The 18,949-nt window shown below is 38.7% G+C and overlaps 1 protein-coding gene across 6 annotated transcripts in view; it reads left to right on the top strand.

The window, feature by feature from the left end:
- The first annotated feature begins 1,655 nt into the window (after nucleotides 1-1,655).
- The window catches only part of LOC121317136 (WD repeat-containing protein 26), a 104,826-nt gene continuing 87,532 nt past the window's right edge, over nucleotides 1,656-18,949 (top strand). For 3 of the 6 annotated variants that reach the window (XM_041252770.1, XM_041252767.1, XM_041252768.1), the window contains exons 1-3: nucleotides 1,657-2,391; nucleotides 4,455-4,557; nucleotides 6,031-6,087. In XM_041252770.1, the coding sequence (XP_041108704.1) occupies nucleotides 2,081-2,391; nucleotides 4,455-4,557; nucleotides 6,031-6,087 (471 nt within the window). In that variant the 5' untranslated portion in view covers nucleotides 1,657-2,080. Of the gene's footprint in view, nucleotides 2,392-4,454; nucleotides 4,558-6,030; nucleotides 6,088-18,949 lie in introns of all 6 variants that reach the window. The other 3 variants (XM_041252771.1, XM_041252769.1, XM_041252772.1) reach the window with 2 other exon arrangements.

Raw genomic sequence — 18,949 nt, 5'->3', positions numbered from 1 at the left:
CTGTGGTGATGTAGTCAATCTCTCTGCCAGTCCTGAGATCTCCACACAGCAGCACAGAGCCCAGTTTCTGGAAATGTATGACTTCAGATTCAAGGTTTTGAAAACCCTCTTCTTTGTGGTGTGGGGAGTCTGATGGTGGCATATAAATTGCATATAGATACATGTGCAGATTGGTGTTTATAATTTCTCTTTTTATTTGGAGCCAAATGTGTGTTTGCCCTCTCTTCACTAGGAGGATATAGTTTGCGAGTTCCCCTTTGTACCAGATGATAATGTCCCCTGAATCTCTGCCATGTTTAATGTGGGTTTTTTTCAGGGAGGGTACTATCAGTTCCCTATAACCGCGAGGACAGTGTGTAGACCCATCTCCACGATTCTATGTTATTTACACTATTTACAAAGTCAGGGTCTGTGCTCTTTGTTCCAAAAGTTGAGGAACACAGGCCCTGGATATTCCAACAATTTATTTTAAATGATGTCATTTTTTAAGTTTTCATTATGTTTCACATTTGAATGTTTGATTTGTGGTCTATATTATAATTATTATTATTATAATTCATATATTTGTTTAATAATGATAGATATCCATGGGATTGTCTCTATAGGAAACTTAGCTATATGTACTATGTTATGTACAGACATGCAAACACACATACATTACATATACACACACACACATACCATATATATATATATATACATACTATATATATATATATATATATATATACATATATATATATATATATATATATATATATATATATATATATATATATATATATATATATATATATATATATATATATATATATATATATATATATATATACACACACACACATACACACACACACACACATATATATATATATATATATATATATATATATATATATATATATATATATACACACACACACACACACACACACACACATATATGTAATATATGTATGTGTGTATGTATGTATGTTTTTTTGACAGCCAATTAACTCATGTTTGATACATATGATATTGAGCAGCTTTCTTATCTGATTTAGTTTGATGGATGTTGGGTTCCCTGCTCTGGAGGCTGTTGCTGGCTGATCACTCTGCCATTGCTGCGCTGTGCTGGGGTGCGGGGACGGGGGGCTCCACGAAGTCTCTGGGGCTGGGTGTGCTCTCAGCCCAGGGCGGTGTACTTGAGGACCTTAACAAATAGTCTCACGTCCTCCCTGAAGAAGTGCACCTGGTCATAGAGATGGTAGTGAAAGATGTCAAGGTGGTGTGCCAAGTGCACATTTTACACTCTCTCTCTCTCTCTCTCTCTCTCTCTCTCTCTCTCTCTCTCTCTCTCTCTATATATATATATATATATATATATATATATATATATATATATATAGCACATGCAGAAAAAGGCTGTAAATAATAAACAAAGCTTTATTTTACAGTTTATAGGTATAGGCTTACTGTATGTGCACAAGTATTATGCTAAAAACATGTTAAATGGCATCAGTGTGATTTGCATTACTATCCAACAGAATTTAAAATTAAATCGTGTAGCTCTTCAGCGCCTGGAGCTGGTAATATTTTGAATCTGTGGAACATTTATGCATCAATGTTCATATGCACCTCCTATAGATTATATAATTATGCCCCCGGAAGCAGGGTAGTATAGGAATTTCCGGTGACGTCAGTGCGTCTGGACTCCATTACTGGGCTGCAGCTGTTTTGAGCGAAACAACAACAAGACACGGAGAGACAGGCGAAAAAAAACAGTGTTTCCAGGCGGTTTAAGAGCGTTGAATCCCGGGGACTGACACCCCCTTTCCACCCCGGGCCTCACTGGCTTCTAACCACGGCCGCTCTCGGCGAGGAAACTCTGGCCTCCGCTTCCTCCTCCTCCGACTCGGACACCGACGGAGCGTCGCCGCCCCCGCGGAAGAAACACCGAGCCTCGGCGGCGGAGGGAGCAGGAGAGCCCGGGGCTTCAACAGGGACAGCGGGCCTCTCTGCGGTTGTATTGGGACTAGCGACTCCGCATCCTCCTGCTATTCATATTAATATAAACCTTGTTAATAATAACAGTAACAGTATGCAGGCCAACGGGGCAGGACAGGGACAGAACCAGGAACTTGCCTGTCTCTCTGCTGCCCAGAACGGGGAGTCCTCCTCCATTGAGGAGGCCCATTCTAACGGGCTAATACCTAGTAATAACAACGGAAATAATGTAAATAATAATAACGGGGCTCCGTCAGGGGGTGACACAGGGGCCCCCGCTTCTTCTGCAGCTGCTGCTTCGGGTTCTGAGATGGGGGCCACCTTGAAGAAAAAGAAAAGACTTTCACAGTCTGAGGAAGATGTCATCAGACTGATAGGGCAACATCTTCATGGTTTAGGGCTTAAGTAAGTACATTTATTTAAAAACAAACAAACAAAAAAAAAAACACAATTTAATATTTAAAATGTAAGGCTGCGTGAGAAAACCGAGTTGAGGGTTTCCATCTTGGACAATGCAGCACATATCTTGGGTTGTGGGTAGGGCTGTGATCTTAAATTTTAAACTGTTATCTGAAACAAAACCTCGCAAAACACACGTGGGTGGTGTGTATACCCATACACATATATAATATACAAGAGATACATCTATATACAATATAGATATAGATATATATATTTAATAATATATGTGTGTGTTATATATATATATGTTGTGTGTGTATATATATAATATACATGTATGTTGTGTGTTATATATATATATATATCATATATATGTGTGTGTGTATACATATATAATATATATAGTATATATATTATATTGTGTTGTATATGTGTATATATATATATATATATATATATATATATATATATATATATATATATACACACACTAATAAAATTAGTATCTTGAAGGTTCCGTTTTTGTCGTATTTCACTACCTCCGTCGTTCGATGGATGCATATACTTAGTTAAGTACAAAGAACATAAATTCTTTTTTGGGGGGGGAGGGGGATGGTTCATAAGCCTGACACAAGCAATTACGAAATGCATAATCGTGTTTTTTTCATGTTTAAGTAGAAGGTTAATACAGTACAGTACGGTGTTTAACCGTACTTTGCATTCATCCGCTCATTTTCAGCCTCCTTATTTGTTTTTTATAACTACAGTATCACGCCAGATCAGTTTTATTTATCTAATTAGGAAGGAAATAAGTAAACACACCGTATGTTACACAGGGCGATATAAAAATTCAAACAAACTGTATAACGATGTGAACACGGCCTAAATTATTTCAGAGACAGTTATCTCTTGCATTATTTTGACCTTAAGGGTACATTTGTTTTGGTGTATTACAGATCTCATTTGATTAGCTACGTGTTACAGTAAGCGTTAGGCTAATTCGGATTTTTAATTTTATTTTTTAGCTTACTTTGGATGACATCATCGTTATGGTTGTCACAGCTGACGCAAAACAGAGAGATGTTCTCCCACAAATGAGTGGATGTGTCATTACTAATCGTGAAAAAGTGCAATGGAACACTCCAATTCTTTTGGTTTCATGGCAAGAGTGTAATGTGCATGTTAACAGCTGTTTTGTATTAAAAAGGTTGGCAAAATTAATTGTAGTGGGTTATATGCACTGTATGTTTACAAGGAAGAATTTGATTTGTATTTTTGTTGAATGATACTTTACATAAACTGAGCTGGTGCAAATGCACTTACGTTCTGTGAAACTTATATTCAAACTACATTCTTGTGCAGTCAGTCAGATCCCTATTTTTAATGATATTGGTTGTGAAGAGCTAGATCATTTAAAGGAGTATAAATTATGATTTTTCCATCTGAAAATGTCATGTTTTGTGTGTAATTATATATATATATATATATATATATATATATATATATATATATATATATAATATATATATAATGTAATTATTTACGGTGTTTATTAGCACATTATATTTGTGCAATGCTAGTGAGCTAATGCTAATGGCTTGGAACAACACAATGAATGTGAAACTGCAATATATATTCCAATTGAAACCCCAGATTAATAAGGTTTACATTAAAATTAAGATAAACAAGTAAGCTAATGTTTCTTAAAAAAATATATAAGTGCTGAAATGGTTATATTTAAAGAATGGGAATTAGAATGTCCTAGTCCATAAATATAGCTGATCCACTGTTATACACTGGGTGACACGATAAATTAGAATTGGCAAGTCCTGAATAAATAATTCACATAATTGTAAGGTTAGCCACACTACCTGTTAATGTTACACATTGACTGTCAGTTTTGGTTTTAAGACCAAAATTTAAATATGTGATCTCATTCAGCCCCAACCTTTTGAGTGGAGAACAACTTGGGATGAAATATTGCTAGACTGGAAATGGGTCAGGGAAAAAGCTTTAAAAATAATTATTTTGATTTCTGAAAAAAAAAAAAAAATTGTTTTCCACAGCCAAACAGTTGATCTGTTAATGCAAGAGTCGGGATGTCGTTTGGAACACCCTGCTGCCACCAAATTCCGCAACCACGTCATGGAGGGGGAGTGGGACAAGGTGGTATGTTTTGGGATTCATTTGTAATAATTGGCTCAATAAGATACAACTAATGTGATCATGGAATGTGTGGTAGTGAAAGACAGTTTAATCAAAATGAAGTCCCTTGTACATTCAGAATTATATACGATTTGTGAAAATATCGTATTCCTTCAAATGTAAGATGCAGCTCAAATTTCCCACCATCAATTTGAGAAAAAATTTAAAACATGAAATAGATGTATTTACAAAGATACAACCTTAATTATTCAAATAAATACTCCCATTTTCTGCAATTAAGTGCTACAAACTCATGTAGACATATTTGTAAAGTATATTGGTAAATTGACATGTCTGTAGCAACAAACCTCTCCTAATCATCATCCTCTGAGTTGGAGGAGACGAGGAGACCTCTTTATCACTTGACATCTCCCAGGCAATGACTCCAGCTTCTTTGAAAATGGCTTCCTGTATGTCATGGATGATTTGAGATCGGGAAATAACATTTTTGTTCCTCTGTTCTCTGGCGTGCAGATATGTTCCTGTTTGTGTACTCAAGCAGTCGCATTTTTTGTTGGCGATTTTAAATCACACATCACTATACTCGAATTTAAGACGCAGGCCATTTATATATTATATATATATATATATATATATATATATATATATATATATATATATATATATATATATATATATATAAAATGTGTGTCATAAATTTGAAGGAATATGGTAAATATGGCATGGCAGATTATTAATTCAATTATTGGTCTACTGCAATACTTTAATCGAAACTTGTAACTGGATACCTGAATATAGTCACATATTATAACAAGACTGGTTATAACAAGTCTAATGAAGAAAAATATTAACCAGAGCTCTGAACCCTTTTTTGGTAGCTTCATGGCTCCTGGAAAAACCAACCTATTTTTAATTTTTGTTTTAAAATGTATTTTTAAAGATGAGAGATTGGGCAAATTAATTCATGAAATTATATATATATATATAATTATATATTATATTATCTATATTATATATATATATATATTATATATATTATATTATATATATACACACACCCCGCATACATATATATGTATAACACCCACACATATATATATACTATATATATAATGTTACACATACATATGTACGTATATGCATGTATGTGTGTTTTCTTTGAAAGCCAATTAACTAATGTTTGATACATTTGATACAATAAGTCATTTTGGCAGGTTTAACAGTAATTTATTATAATATTGTTATTCCTGCAAGTATGATTTTAAAAGTCATGTCCCTCTGGCTAAGAAAAAAACATATTAAAGAAATATGTGAGTAATAAATTTAAAAGAACATTTTGTAACTATAGTTCAATATTTTTTTAGTTCAAGATGTATCTTTTTTATTTTATTTTTTTTACTTTGTTTCATTTACTAACTTGCAAAAGAGCATTGTTTCATAAACATGCTGAAGTAACCATTTTTTGTTGTTTCACAGGCAGAAAATGACCTGAATGAGCTGAAGTCATTGATGCATTCTCCTAATGCTATTGTGGTAAGCCTACACCAAAAACATTTTGAATCATGAAAACAAAATGAAATACAAGAGGGTTCTAGACATGGATTATTCTAAGCTGAGTTGGAACCTGTTACAGTGCTTGAGATATGCTGAATGTTGGAATGGCCTGTTCATACCTTTACACAGTTTTCTGTAAATCTAGATTTCCTAGTTTGTTGGATTCCTGAATTTTAGTGTTTTTATTGTCCCATGTCCGGGATTAAAAACACTTTGAAAGCACTTATTTTTCATGCATCTAAAATGTTTGTTTACAGCCACGATACAATAATTTCTTTCTTTCTTTTTTACTGGTTTAATCATTTTGCTGTAAGAAATAGCTGCACAGACGGATGTGTTTTTTTATTGAAATCACAGTACTTTTGGTATAATATATACTTAGGGCTTTTGATTTTCAATTTTAACTGAAAGATAAAACACAAAAAAAAAAAATCTGTGTATAGCCAATAAACACCGGAAAAACAATGGAAATGGTTATTCAATTCACATTGACTTACCCCTTTCCCATTTAAAAAAAAAAAAAAAGAAAAAATGACCTTTTCCAGCGCAGTTGGGCAATGTCCCTCCTTCCTGACTTGTATCTGTCGTTGATTCGATCTGAATAATTAAAACCCACCCCAACTACTGAGTGGCAGCAAATTCCTACATTTTTAGTAGAAACTGTTCTTGCGAGATTTAAAACAAAATTACAGGAATTTAGGCTTGTTCGTGGGATGTAAAGCTGTATTACAGTTAAATAGGGAGGATTTCAAACAAAATTTAAGTGTGTCAATATAAAAACCCCAGAAGAATGTCCCTGTGACCACAAGGATTTTGTTGAGGAAGACAACAAAGGAAAGAAGTCAAGTTACTATACAGAGCATCAAAAGAAACTTATCACTTTTATAACACATTTATTTTAAAAAATAAGGTGTATAAATGATGGACATTGACAAATTGTTTTTAGTTTCTTTTTAATCACTCGACGCTTGTTTGACTGTGACTGAAGCATATGGACTTAATCATCTAATTAGTGACAGTTGATTGGACACTGGATATGGAGTGATTTCAGTTGTTGATTTGCAGGCTTGAATAAAAGCAATAAAGCAAATTATAGAAAAAAAAACAATATGCCACGTCTGTCGAGAGCAGTGCCTTCGTGCAATCGGCATGTTGGAGGCTGGACTAGGGCAGCGTACTGTGGCTCGCTGTCTTGGGTACTGAAAGCCAGCAATTTCAAACCTTGCAAAATGGTATAACCAGACACACACTGTCAATGACGGGCCACGAACTGGGAGACAGTCAGAACACCTCCCCAAGATCGACAGATCATTTTGCAGTATCTTCGTGATGTCAGTTGTTAATCAGCACAATAAAAAGTCACTGCACCTGCACTAAAACAGTGTTTGTCATTTTTCAATCACATCTAGTGAATTTTATCCAAATGTAATTGGTACATTTCTTTTGATGCTCTGTATACATATTGTGACAGAAAAAAAAAAAAAAAGTCCAAACATTTTGGAAAGTAATCAAAAACAGTAATTTCATACTACAATATATAAAAAAAAAAAGCCCCAAAAATTGGAAAAAATAAGCATTGAAAGATTAAATAAAACGAAAAACAGAAGCCCTATACATACTGTATACAATAAGATATTATAAATTATTAAACATGAAATATGTATACACAAAAAGTTTGAGCCTGTCTGGATTTTTGTTGGAAAGGTACAGTATTTTTTCTAAAGTGTCTGTAAGAATGTACCAAGTTTTGTTTTATTATAAATTGTAATATTATCAAAATATATAAGCTATTATTTATAGGTTTCTGTTGCTTCCTGGTACATAGTCACTTCATGTGTTGTAGTTCAATCTCCCTCCACTGGTTTAGCTGCAATCCAAGCATGGAGCAAAAGTTCCAGAATATAGCAGTTTACCAAGAGCATTGTATTTGAAATAGTTGCATATTGGATTAGTGTAAAAACAATAACGAACCAAAAGAATCACAACACATTAAAGTCAGACCTGTGATCATGTTAATAAAATTAACAATAGGAAGACCATTTGCATTATTTGCATTACTTTGCACTTTAAAATTGCAAATTGTTAAGCAGTATTTTTTAGATTTTCAGTCAGGAATAATATTCTCAGTGTTCATACTGAGGCAGCATCTCCCCCTTTCCTAAAATGTCAGATTCCTTGTATAACTACATTTATGTGGTAATCATATTGACTTGTTTGTGATATTTATGTAGCTGATTTCACTTTTTTTTTTACTCTGGGTTCTCTTAATAAATGTTAGGTGTAATGAAGTACATCCCTTAAAGTCTAAATCTTCATTACTGTTTAATAGTATAGCATGCAAGTGCAAAATTGGCTTATTCATGGGCTGTCTAGCACAGCAATAAAACTGCCGCAGGTTTCGTCATTGAAACTTCAATATTACTCAACAGCTCAGTCTGATGTTCACAGGACCAATTGTTTTTGGAATATTAAGTAAATCATCAGTTTTCTTCACTGTCAGCTAGCAACTGCCTTTTAACATCTTGCTTTAAATGTATATTAATATACATTATACATATTTAATGAATATTAATATAATTCTTAAATATTGATCTGTTGCGTCAGACAGCATTGCAATCAAGACAGTATAGTATAAGAATATGGGAGGAACAAAATGTTTAGTTTTTTCGACATAATAAACTCCCATGTCCTCTGTTCTGCAAACACATGTTTAAGCATCTAAATTAGAGGAACTTGTATGTTTCACACCACCATTTTAACTTCTATATATCCTAAACGAATTCAGTTAACATATCTAAAGTAGTAATCAAACTCCTTTGGGGGGGGGGGTGACCTACAAGGAAAATGAACCCTTTTATGTCGGCTACTGTACAAAGCTGCTGCTGCCACAGTGTCTGAGACTTATCTAAGACACCATTTCAGATGTTGACTTCATACTTGCTACATACTTACTACTGGTGACCATTCCTCTTACATTAAGAAACCAGTGGTGTTTGTTTTTGTTTATAAAACCTCCTGTTTCTAGTTACAGTGGCTTGCGAAAAACTTGAGCGTGCATAACTATTCACCCCCCCCCCAAAGTAAATACTTTGTAGAGCCGCCTTTTGCAGCAATTACAGCTGCAAGTCTCTTGGGGTATGTACCTATAAGCTTGGCACATCTAGCCACTGGGATTTTTGCCCATTCTTCAAGGCAAAACTGCTCCAGCTCCTTCAAGTTGGATGGGTTCCGCTGGTGTACAGCAATCTTTAGGTCATACCACAAATTCTCAATTGGATTGAGGTCTGGGCTTTGACTAGGCCATTCCAAGACTAGGCCATTCCAAGACATTTAAATGTTTCCCCTTAAACCACTCAAGTGTTGCTTTAGCAGTATGCTTAGGGTCATTGTCCTGCTGGAAGGTGAACCTCCGTCCCAGTCTCAAATCTCTGGAAGACTGAAACAGGTTTCCCTCAAGAATTTCCCTGTATAGCGCCATCCATCATTCCTTTAATTCTGACCAGTTTGCCAGTCCCTGCCGATGAAAAACATCCCCACAGCATGATGCTGCCACCACCATGCTTCACTGTGGGGATGGTGTTCTCGGGGTGATGAAAGGTGTTGGGTTTGTGCCAGACATAGCGTTTTCCTTCATGGCCAAAAAGCTCAATTTTAGTCTCATCTGACCAGAGTACCTTCTTCCGTATGTTTGGGGAGTCTCCCACATGCCTTTTGGCGAACACCAAACGTGTTTGCTTATTTTTTTCTTTAAGCAGTGGCTTTTTTCTGGCCACTCTTCCATAAAGCCCAGCTCTGTGGAGTGTACGGCTTAAAGTGGTCCTATGGATAGATACTCCAATCTCCGCTGTGGAGCTTTGCAGCTTCTTCAGGGTTATCTTTGGTCTCTTTGTTGCCTCTCTGATTAATGCCCTCCTTGCCTGGTCCGTGAGTTTTGGTGGGCGGCCCTCTCTTGCCAGGTTTGTTGTGGTGCCATATTCTTTCCATTTTTTAATAATGGCTTTAATGGTGCTCCATGGGATGTTCAAAGTTTTGGATATTTTTTTTAACCCATGATAAAACATTGCTTTTTTTTCTTTGTTGGTGCAGCTGCCATGTTGAGTTTCAGCATGGAATGGTTACATGATGAATAAACTCGCAAAAAAATGGACAAGATATGTCTTCAATTACTATACACTTAAAGGTGTATTTGACTAATGTGCTGATTACATTTTTACCAGTTTCAAAGCGCTTGATGAGTTCTAAAATGGTCGTTTTTTAAAAGGGTGTCACAAAGATGGCCGCACTGGGTGACGACAGACCAGAAATAGGAACTGACTCTGAACACAGGTTTTGGAATGTTGAAGGTGCTGATGTGCAGTTTAATAATTAAACAGACAGAAAATAAAAGGTTTGTAACAAAACAGTACACGGCACGTGAGGCCAAAATAAATAGACAAACAAAACGAATAGACACTGACAAAACAGGGTGGACGAACGCTACACAAAACAGTTGATATTTATAATTACTCTTCTCTCTCTCTCTCTCTCTCCTCCATTCTCCACTTCCGAACACACAACCCCGAGTGGGTGAAAACATGCAGCTCTTATGCAGCTGTACCGTGACTCGATTGCTAATCAATCATTCAATTGCAGTCGCGGTACAACTGCACATAAATTAATAAAGTGCAATTCCCCTTGCTCACATATTATTATGTTTTACTTGCACATGAAGTGCTGTGCTATCCTCGTGCCTAAATACAAATATACATTTTAAACACTCGTCTTACACAGACCCGTTTATATCCTTGGCATCCTTGGGCGAAGCGAGGCAGGGAGTCAGGACAAGCTGGGGTGCGGGTGTTGGCCCTCTTCTCGGCCACTGCGGCCGGGTGGTTCTTCCCCCTGCTTCCCTCAGCAGCCTATGCAAGGGCTGCTGAGGACTGCCAGCATCTGTTCCTGGTCCTTCTGGTGCAGGGAGAGGCAGCTCCTGCTCCTCTCCCCTTGATGGAGGCAGAGGCAGCTCCAGCTCCTCTCCTCGTGATGGTGGGGGAAATGATACCAGCAGGCATTCATTCTCTGCTGGTGGGGGAAGTGATACCAGCAAGTATTCATCCTCTGCTGGTGGAAAGTGACCCAGCAGGCATTCACCCTCTGCTGGTGGACAGGGACTCAACAGGCATTCACTGGTGGAGGTGGTGGAGGGAGAGGCAGCTCCTGCTGCTCTGCTCCTGCCAATGGAGGTGACGGAGGCAGAGGCAGCTCCTGCTGCTCTGCTCCTGGCGGTGGAGGTGGCGGAGGCAGAGGCAGCTCCTGCTGCTCTGCTCCTGGCGACAGAGGTGGGAGCGGCATGTAGTCTCATGGCGACAGAGGTGGGAGCGGCGTGTAGTTTACCCATCTTTCAGGGGACTGGTGCGGCTCACCCTCTCTTGCAGGGGACTGGTGCGGCTCTCCCTCTCGGGGCGATACCAGCACGTATTCTTCTTCTTCTGCCGGTGGAGGTGGAAACAGCAGGCATTCTTCCTCTGCTGGTGGAGACGTGGGCTGTGGATGCTCTGCCTTCCCCTTTGTGGGCTGTAGACTCCTGTGCTCCCCGCTTTTGGGTGCTCAGGCTCCTCCTACTCAGACGTAGGATATTCGGGCTCCTCCTCTGGCTCCTGCTCTGGGCAGACCTCGTCCTCATGCCTATAGGCAACGCACAGGGTGCACCACCTTGGCTCCTTCTGCTTCCTCTGCCACCTTCTCCTCTCCTTTCTCTCCATAGCCGGTTCTCCCTCTTGGTAGGGACAGCGCACCACTGGGTGCCTAAACTCCCCACAGGCAAAGCACCAGCCTTGGTCCTCTATACCACCGAGGAGGTCCTCCAGACCAGATCCTGGCAGCCATCTCTCCAGCCTTCCACTCCCGAACACACAACCCCGGGTGGGTGAAAACATGCAGCTTTTATGCAGCTGTACCGTGACTCGTCTGCTAATCAGTCATTCAATTGGAGTCGCGGTACAACTGCACGTGAATTAATAAAGTGCAATTCCCCTTGCTCACATATTATTACATTTTACTTGCACGTGCAGTGCTGTGCAATCCTCGTGCCTAAATACAAATATATATTTTAAACACTCATGTTACACAGACCCGTTTATATCCTGTGTACCAATGACTATACACCAACATTACAACACAAAATACACACTGGGGCGGGCACTTTGCCACAAAAGGAAATAAAACAAAAAGTGTCAGTGTGTGAGTATTGTGATTTTGTTCAGGCAGTCCTCGCAATTACGACACAATTGGTTCCTGGAAGTCGCGTTGTAAGTCGAAGCATCGTAAGTCAAAGCACATATTTCCATAGAAACAATTATATAAATTGAGGTTACGTTCCTGACTCTTCATCCAGATAATAGTTTTACAAAAATGACCCGTTATAGTGTGCTCATAAAAATATTTATTTAAATCTTTACACTCAGCCCGGTGATTACGTGCATATTACACTGCAGCAGAGCAGAGCTCTGCCCTATATACATTGGCAGGGATGGGGTTAAATTTCCCTGCCTGCCTGGGTTTATTGTGTTCAGGTGGCTGGGGTTGATTGGAGTAATTAACGATCAATCAGCACCCAGCCACCTGACATAAAAGGAGGCCTCAGCTTCCCATTGGGGAAAGAAGGGAGCTGAGGAAGATAGCAGATGATTGTGCTTAGTGTTTTTGGTTTTGTGGTTTTTTGAATTCTCTAATCCAGTGAAGACATCGTCCAGCCTGGAAACCTTTATTTTTGTAGTTTTGCTTTTGTGTTTTGTTATTTGTGTTTAAATATCTTTGTTTTTGCCCTTGTGCTCTTTTATTTTGTGTTTATTATAAAAGTATTATTTTTTTGAACTGCAGTCTGTCACTGGGCCTCTATCCACTCGTCAGCCTGTCGCACATGGTGTTAGAAGAGGGATATAGTGCCTCCAGGAGGCTCAGAGCAGGGTTTTTCTTTTTTTTTTTTTTTTAAATTTTTGGGACAATTTGTTTTTTTTAAGATAAATTTAAAAAAAAAAAAAAAAAAAAAAAATGGGAAAGAGCAGAAAGTGGCAACAGAAACCGCAACAGCAGGAGGAGGTCGGGGATGACAGCTGGGAGGTTTTTTTGAAGTGCCTCGCGGCAGTTGTGCCCTGGCTGTGGGGGAGGAGCCGCCGTCCCCAGAGCCAGAGAGGGGGGGAGCCGCCGTCCCCAGAGCCAGAGAGGGGAGGAGCCATGGACCAAGGAGCCAGAAGGGGAGAAGGCTGATGCTCTACAGCAGCCTCTACATGTACTGCTGAGAGGAGCCCAGTGGATGCGCACCCGATCGTTACGACAGGTACCAGCCCCGCCTCGGAGACCACTAAAATGGCCACAGCCCCCACCACCGGTGGTAGGGGGGCTGCAGCCTTTGCCGCCGGAGGAGCTGGAACCGCTGCTACTGGTTTGGCCACAGTCCTCGTCTTCTGTTCCCGAGGGTCCGCCAGTCCCACCTGGTGTTCCAGAAGGAGCCGGGCCGCCGTCCCCGCCTCCGCCACCAGAGGGAGCCGGGCCGCCGTCCCCGGAGGGTCTGACACTGCTAGGGGGACTCACACCGTCCGAGGAGGCCACACCCACACTGCCCAGGAGTGCTTGCTGCCCGCCAACACTGCATCTGCTGGAGGGTCCAGGTACCATGACAGCATCGCCTTACTTTCTTGGAGACCCGGGGCCCCCTCAACCAAAGGATGTCGGAGCCCCCAAGCCTTAAGCCGACCCACCACCGCCCACCGAAACAGCCCACCCAAGGGACATAATGTTGCCTGCGTACTTTGTATGTGGGGGGAGGTGTGTGGCAGAGCTTTGCCCTATATAGATTGGCAGGGATGGGGTTAAATTCCCCTGCCTGCCTGGGTTTATTATGTTCAGGTGGCTGAGGTTGATTGGAGTAATGAATGCTCAATCGGCACCCAGCCACCTGACATAAAAGGAGGCCTCAGCTTCCCATTGGGGAAAGAAGGGAGCTGAGGAAGCAAGCAGATGGTTGTGCTTGCTGTTTTTGGTTTTGTGGTTTTTTGACTTTTCTAATCCAGTGAAGGCATCTCCCAGCCTGGAAACCTTTATTTTTGTGTTTTTGTTATTTGTGTTTAAATATCTTTGTTTTTGCCCTTGTGCTCTTTTATTTTGTGTTTATTTATAATAAAAGTATTATTTTTTTGAACGGCAGTCTGTCACTGGGCCTCTATCCACTCGTCAGCCTGTCACATACACATACAGCTACCTGGCTTGTTTAAAAGTACAGACTCGGGGGGCTTTCCAATGACATCTTCAGTGTATGTATGTGGTACTCCTAGCAGGAAATACGATCACCTGAAGTTAAGCCCCTCATCATGTGACAGACAGTTTACAGCTTAGGTTTCGTTTTGAGTCATTTGCTCTTATCAGTCATTATTAACGGCAAATGCATTAAAAAAAATAGATAAAGTTACATACATCAAAAACAAAAAAACTCGAGACTAGGTCATGGCGAACACGGCAGGTACTGCAGTTTGGACACCAAGCATGCGCACATGACGCGTGGCTCGGGTCTTGCAGTGTTGTAAATGCAGTATTGATGTCTTAAAGTCGAAGCAGGGTAATAATGCAAAAGAGTTGCAAGTGCTGTGCGTCGTAAGTCAAGGATAGTTTGTATTTATGTGTACCGGAGTATTTATATTTCTAAATAATGCAGGAAAATTGTGCTTCACCAATTTTAGTATTCAATTATACGACGAGTTAAAAACTGTAAAGTTCATGAGCAGCATGCTCTAGAGGCAGAATCGCCAGACGTCTGCTTTGCCCACCCTACTAGATTTGCTGGTGTCCGAGGAAGCTCTTTCTGCACCAATGTGACGTGCATTTTTACAGAGGGAAATCGGAGAATCAGTTGCAAGATAGCCACAAAAATGCTTATGTTTAATGCTTTGTAAGAATGGTCTCAAAATAATATGTTTACGTTGAGAGGCTGGAGTCTCGATTTGAGGATTATATTTATGGTAATAACTTGCGAAAGTTAATAAACTGAGTGCGAAGGTTGTTGCCAGTTACTGCAAAAAATGAGCGCATTTTAGCTTGAGGGAACGCTGTCTGTCATTTAGGTCATGTGACATTTTGGTTTTTTACACCTTGAGATTTTAAAATTTTTTGTCAGACACGTGTCAGTTATAATGATGAAAGCAGTTGCTGTCCTTAACTCTATTGACTTATTACCATAATTTAAAACAATAAAAAAAAAAAAAGAAATAGGTCCTCAATAGAGAATAAAGAAGTTACTATAGATATTTGGCTTACTTGTTTTTAGAGTAGGTATTTGGCTTGGGTTCTTCATTCTGAAAAAGTGAAATTTATAATTTCTAGAAATTTCTCAAACAAATAATTATATGAAATCTTTTGTAGCAAAATGTTTGCTTTTGTGAATGAGGAAAAGAAGTTACAATAAATAGAATTTTTTTTTTTTTTTTTTTTTTTTTTTTTTTGCAAAACTCCAAAAAATGCTAGTTCAAAAGTATTAATACTCTGACAAAGAAAATACAATTAATAGTTAGTTGAGGTGCCTTTTCCAGTAATAACCTATTTTAAACGATTAGGTTATTTGTCATGATTCTTCAGTGATTTATTATTTATTTATTTATTTTTTTACCATTCTTCAATGCAAAATGACTTCTCTTGTGCACAACTCATACCAAAGATTCTCAATTGGATTTAGATGGGGACTTTGACTAGGCGATTCCAGAAGCTTGATTTTATTCTTTAACCATTCTGAAGTTGATTTTGATGCATGTTTTGGATCGTGTTGGAACTTCCAGTTGCGCTTTAAGTTTTGTAGCGGAGAGTATCAGATGATTAACCAATGTCTTTTGGTATGCTATGGAATCCATTTTACCATGTATTGGAATTAAATTCCATGTGCTATTAGAGGAAAAAGAACCTCATAGACGGATATTACCACCTCCATGCTTGGGAACAGGTATGATGTTTTTTTCTTTGTACGCCTCACCAGACTTTCTCCAAAGGTAAGGACTATTAGCATGACCAAATAGCTCTTTTTTTATTTTTGTTTTTGCTTTATGCCACAAAACCTTTGACTAGAACTCGTGTCCATCATTCAAATGCCGTTTTACTTAGTGATTGTCCTTGTGATGTTTTCCTAAGAATGGCTTTTTCCTTGGCGACCATTGAGACCGTCACCATGCGTTACTCGACCTATGGTTGAAATAGAAACCTCACTCCCACTTGCAGCCAATTCACTTATATTGGGCAGGGCTGGCCTAAATCAGGCCTGATTATTAACCGAAGTGTTCAAACAGTTGACCCTAATTATCCCTTTAATTGAAAGAAGATACAAGGCGCTGGAAAGCCATATTCTGTGCAGAAAACATGTAAACATAATAAGTACTCATCACAGTAACTACAGCTTTTTCTTTGTGACCTGATGTTGATGGAGACAAACCTGTGATCCAGCGAATTATAAAATGTACCCCATGTTTTAAACGAGCAACTTTTTGAAAAACAAGAAGTGCCAGACATTTGATTCCAATAGAAGACAGAGTGAAAAATCAATTCAATCTACTCAAGTTCAATCAGTTAATCTTTATATAGCGCCTTTCATAAAGGACCACCACTACAAAGCGCTTTACCAGATGCAGTAACAAGAAAATCCATAATACTTAAAATACAGAGAAATGCATAATACATGAAATAATTATATTAAAAAAAAATACGTAATGCATAGTATATTAAATGCAGAGCACTTGCCTTATGTGCCTGCATTGGTATTTTGTCTGCCGCTTTTTGTGGGATTTTGTAGGATTGTTATTATTAAGCTCAAACGGGGAAAGGAAGGTGCCACAAAAATAGAAATTAACAAGAATAATTGAAAGTGTACATAGTTCTTGGAGTGACTTTCTGATGTCAAAAAGTTGCATTTGAGATCCAAAGGAGAACATCAAAAGAAAAGCAAACTAAATATAAATTTTACTTCTTTGACTGAAAACTTGCATCAAGCTTCACAGACCCTATTTCATTCAATTTGGGTTCCTGACCAAAAAATCCAACATGGCTGTGGATCCTAGATTCCAGCCACTTGAGCTTTTTTTTTATTATTATTTTTTTTTACTTCCCACTTTCATCTTTGTAAAATAGTCGGCACCACTTTATTAGGGACACTTCGGGAGATGCAAAGATATCAAGAATTAAGCGGCTGTCCTAATTAAATGAGGCATTTGAGATGACCCTTGGTCACACTTTTTTTTGTTTCTAATTGGGGGAAATAAAGAAGGAAATCACATCATATTGATTATATGTTAATTACATAATTTAAAATACAAATCCATTGTATTTTTCATTTATTTTTTTATTCATGAAGAAAATGAATCACTGATTTTTATTTATTTATTTTTTCTACATGAAATTAGAGTGAAATCACATCTTATCCCAGCGGTCAGCTGCCAGTGTTGACATTTTATGTTCTGTGTTTCACAGCTGAACCTGAAGAAACCACTGAGGAGACTCCAGATATCTTTGTACAGAAACTTGCCAAATGCAAGCATCCCAGTGGTATTTTCTATCACAAGGCGGTCAATCTCCTGTTGTATCATGACACGATGTTTGCTCACGCCTGACAAAATTAATTCGTCTATAGAGAATCTTTCAAAAAACCATCTCCTGACGTTAGATAATTTTTTCAAGATTTACCGTAACCCTTATTTGGAATAATTATCACATACTCCTGCGCTGTGCTACAGAAAATGGTTGTCTTTCCTCAAAAACTTTTCTATTTTGAAAATACTGATATCCCAATTAAACGGCATAAATAGCATTGGGAAGAACCTTCTCCCAGAGTTGTATCCCATTTAAGCAGAAATCCCGATTACCGTCGCGATAAATAATGATACTAATGTGGCCATTGTTTGAAAATACTAACCAGGACACGCAATCATTGACGTGTTTTTTTTCCTTTTTTATTGTGGGTAATTGTTATTTCCTAATTGTTTCCCCTCAAAAGGTATTAAGTGAAAGGAAGAAAATGGCTATTATTCCCCACAAACTTTGCTTTTGTGACCCATTTTGAAATGTACCTATTTTCCAGAACATTCCAGATAGATTCAGTGCTGAGTAAACTTGGAGTAACTTCTAGAACTTTCCAGTAATATAAATAGTAGTATAAATACAGGGGCCTTAAGCCCACCAGTTCAGTTTAGTTCCAGCTGCAAAAATCTGCATTTTTCTGGGAGGTCATAGGAGACATCAAAATGGTGGAATTCCTGATGGGTCTCCAAACTGGTTTTACCAAGTTTTGCTATCTTTGCCTTTGGGACAGCAGGGACATCAAGCACTTCACAGACGGGATTTGGCCACAGCGGACCGGTTCTCTGTGGGGAGGAAAAAATCAAACATGAGCCACTGGTGGACCCCCGGAAGGTGCTGATGCCACCACTGCACATCAAATTGGGCCTTATGAAACAATTTGTCAGAGCTCTAGATAAGGAGTCAGCAGCCTTCAAGTACCTTCAAGACTTCTTCCCTAAGCTGTCTGAGGCAAAGGTCAAAGCCGGTGTCTTCGTCGGACCACAGATAAGAAGATCCTGGAGTGCAATGAATTCCCCAAGAAGCTCACTAGTAAGGAGAAAGCGGCTTGGAACAGCTTTGTCGCAGTGGTTCGGGGCTTCCTGGGCAATCACAAGGCCGAAAACTATGTGGAGCTGGTTGAGACTCTGGTGAAGAACTATGGCACAATGGGCTGTAGGATGTCCCTCAAAGTCATCCTTGATGCTCATCTTGATAAATTCAAGGAGAACATGGGAAAATACTCGGAGGAGCAAGGTGAGTGATTCCACCAAATCCATTGTAT

This window comes from Polyodon spathula, chromosome 6 (genome assembly GCF_017654505.1).
Source record: "Polyodon spathula isolate WHYD16114869_AA chromosome 6, ASM1765450v1, whole genome shotgun sequence".
Classification (NCBI taxonomy): Eukaryota; Metazoa; Chordata; class Actinopteri; order Acipenseriformes; family Polyodontidae; genus Polyodon; species Polyodon spathula.
This window is presented reverse-complemented; position numbering and strand designations above follow the sequence as displayed.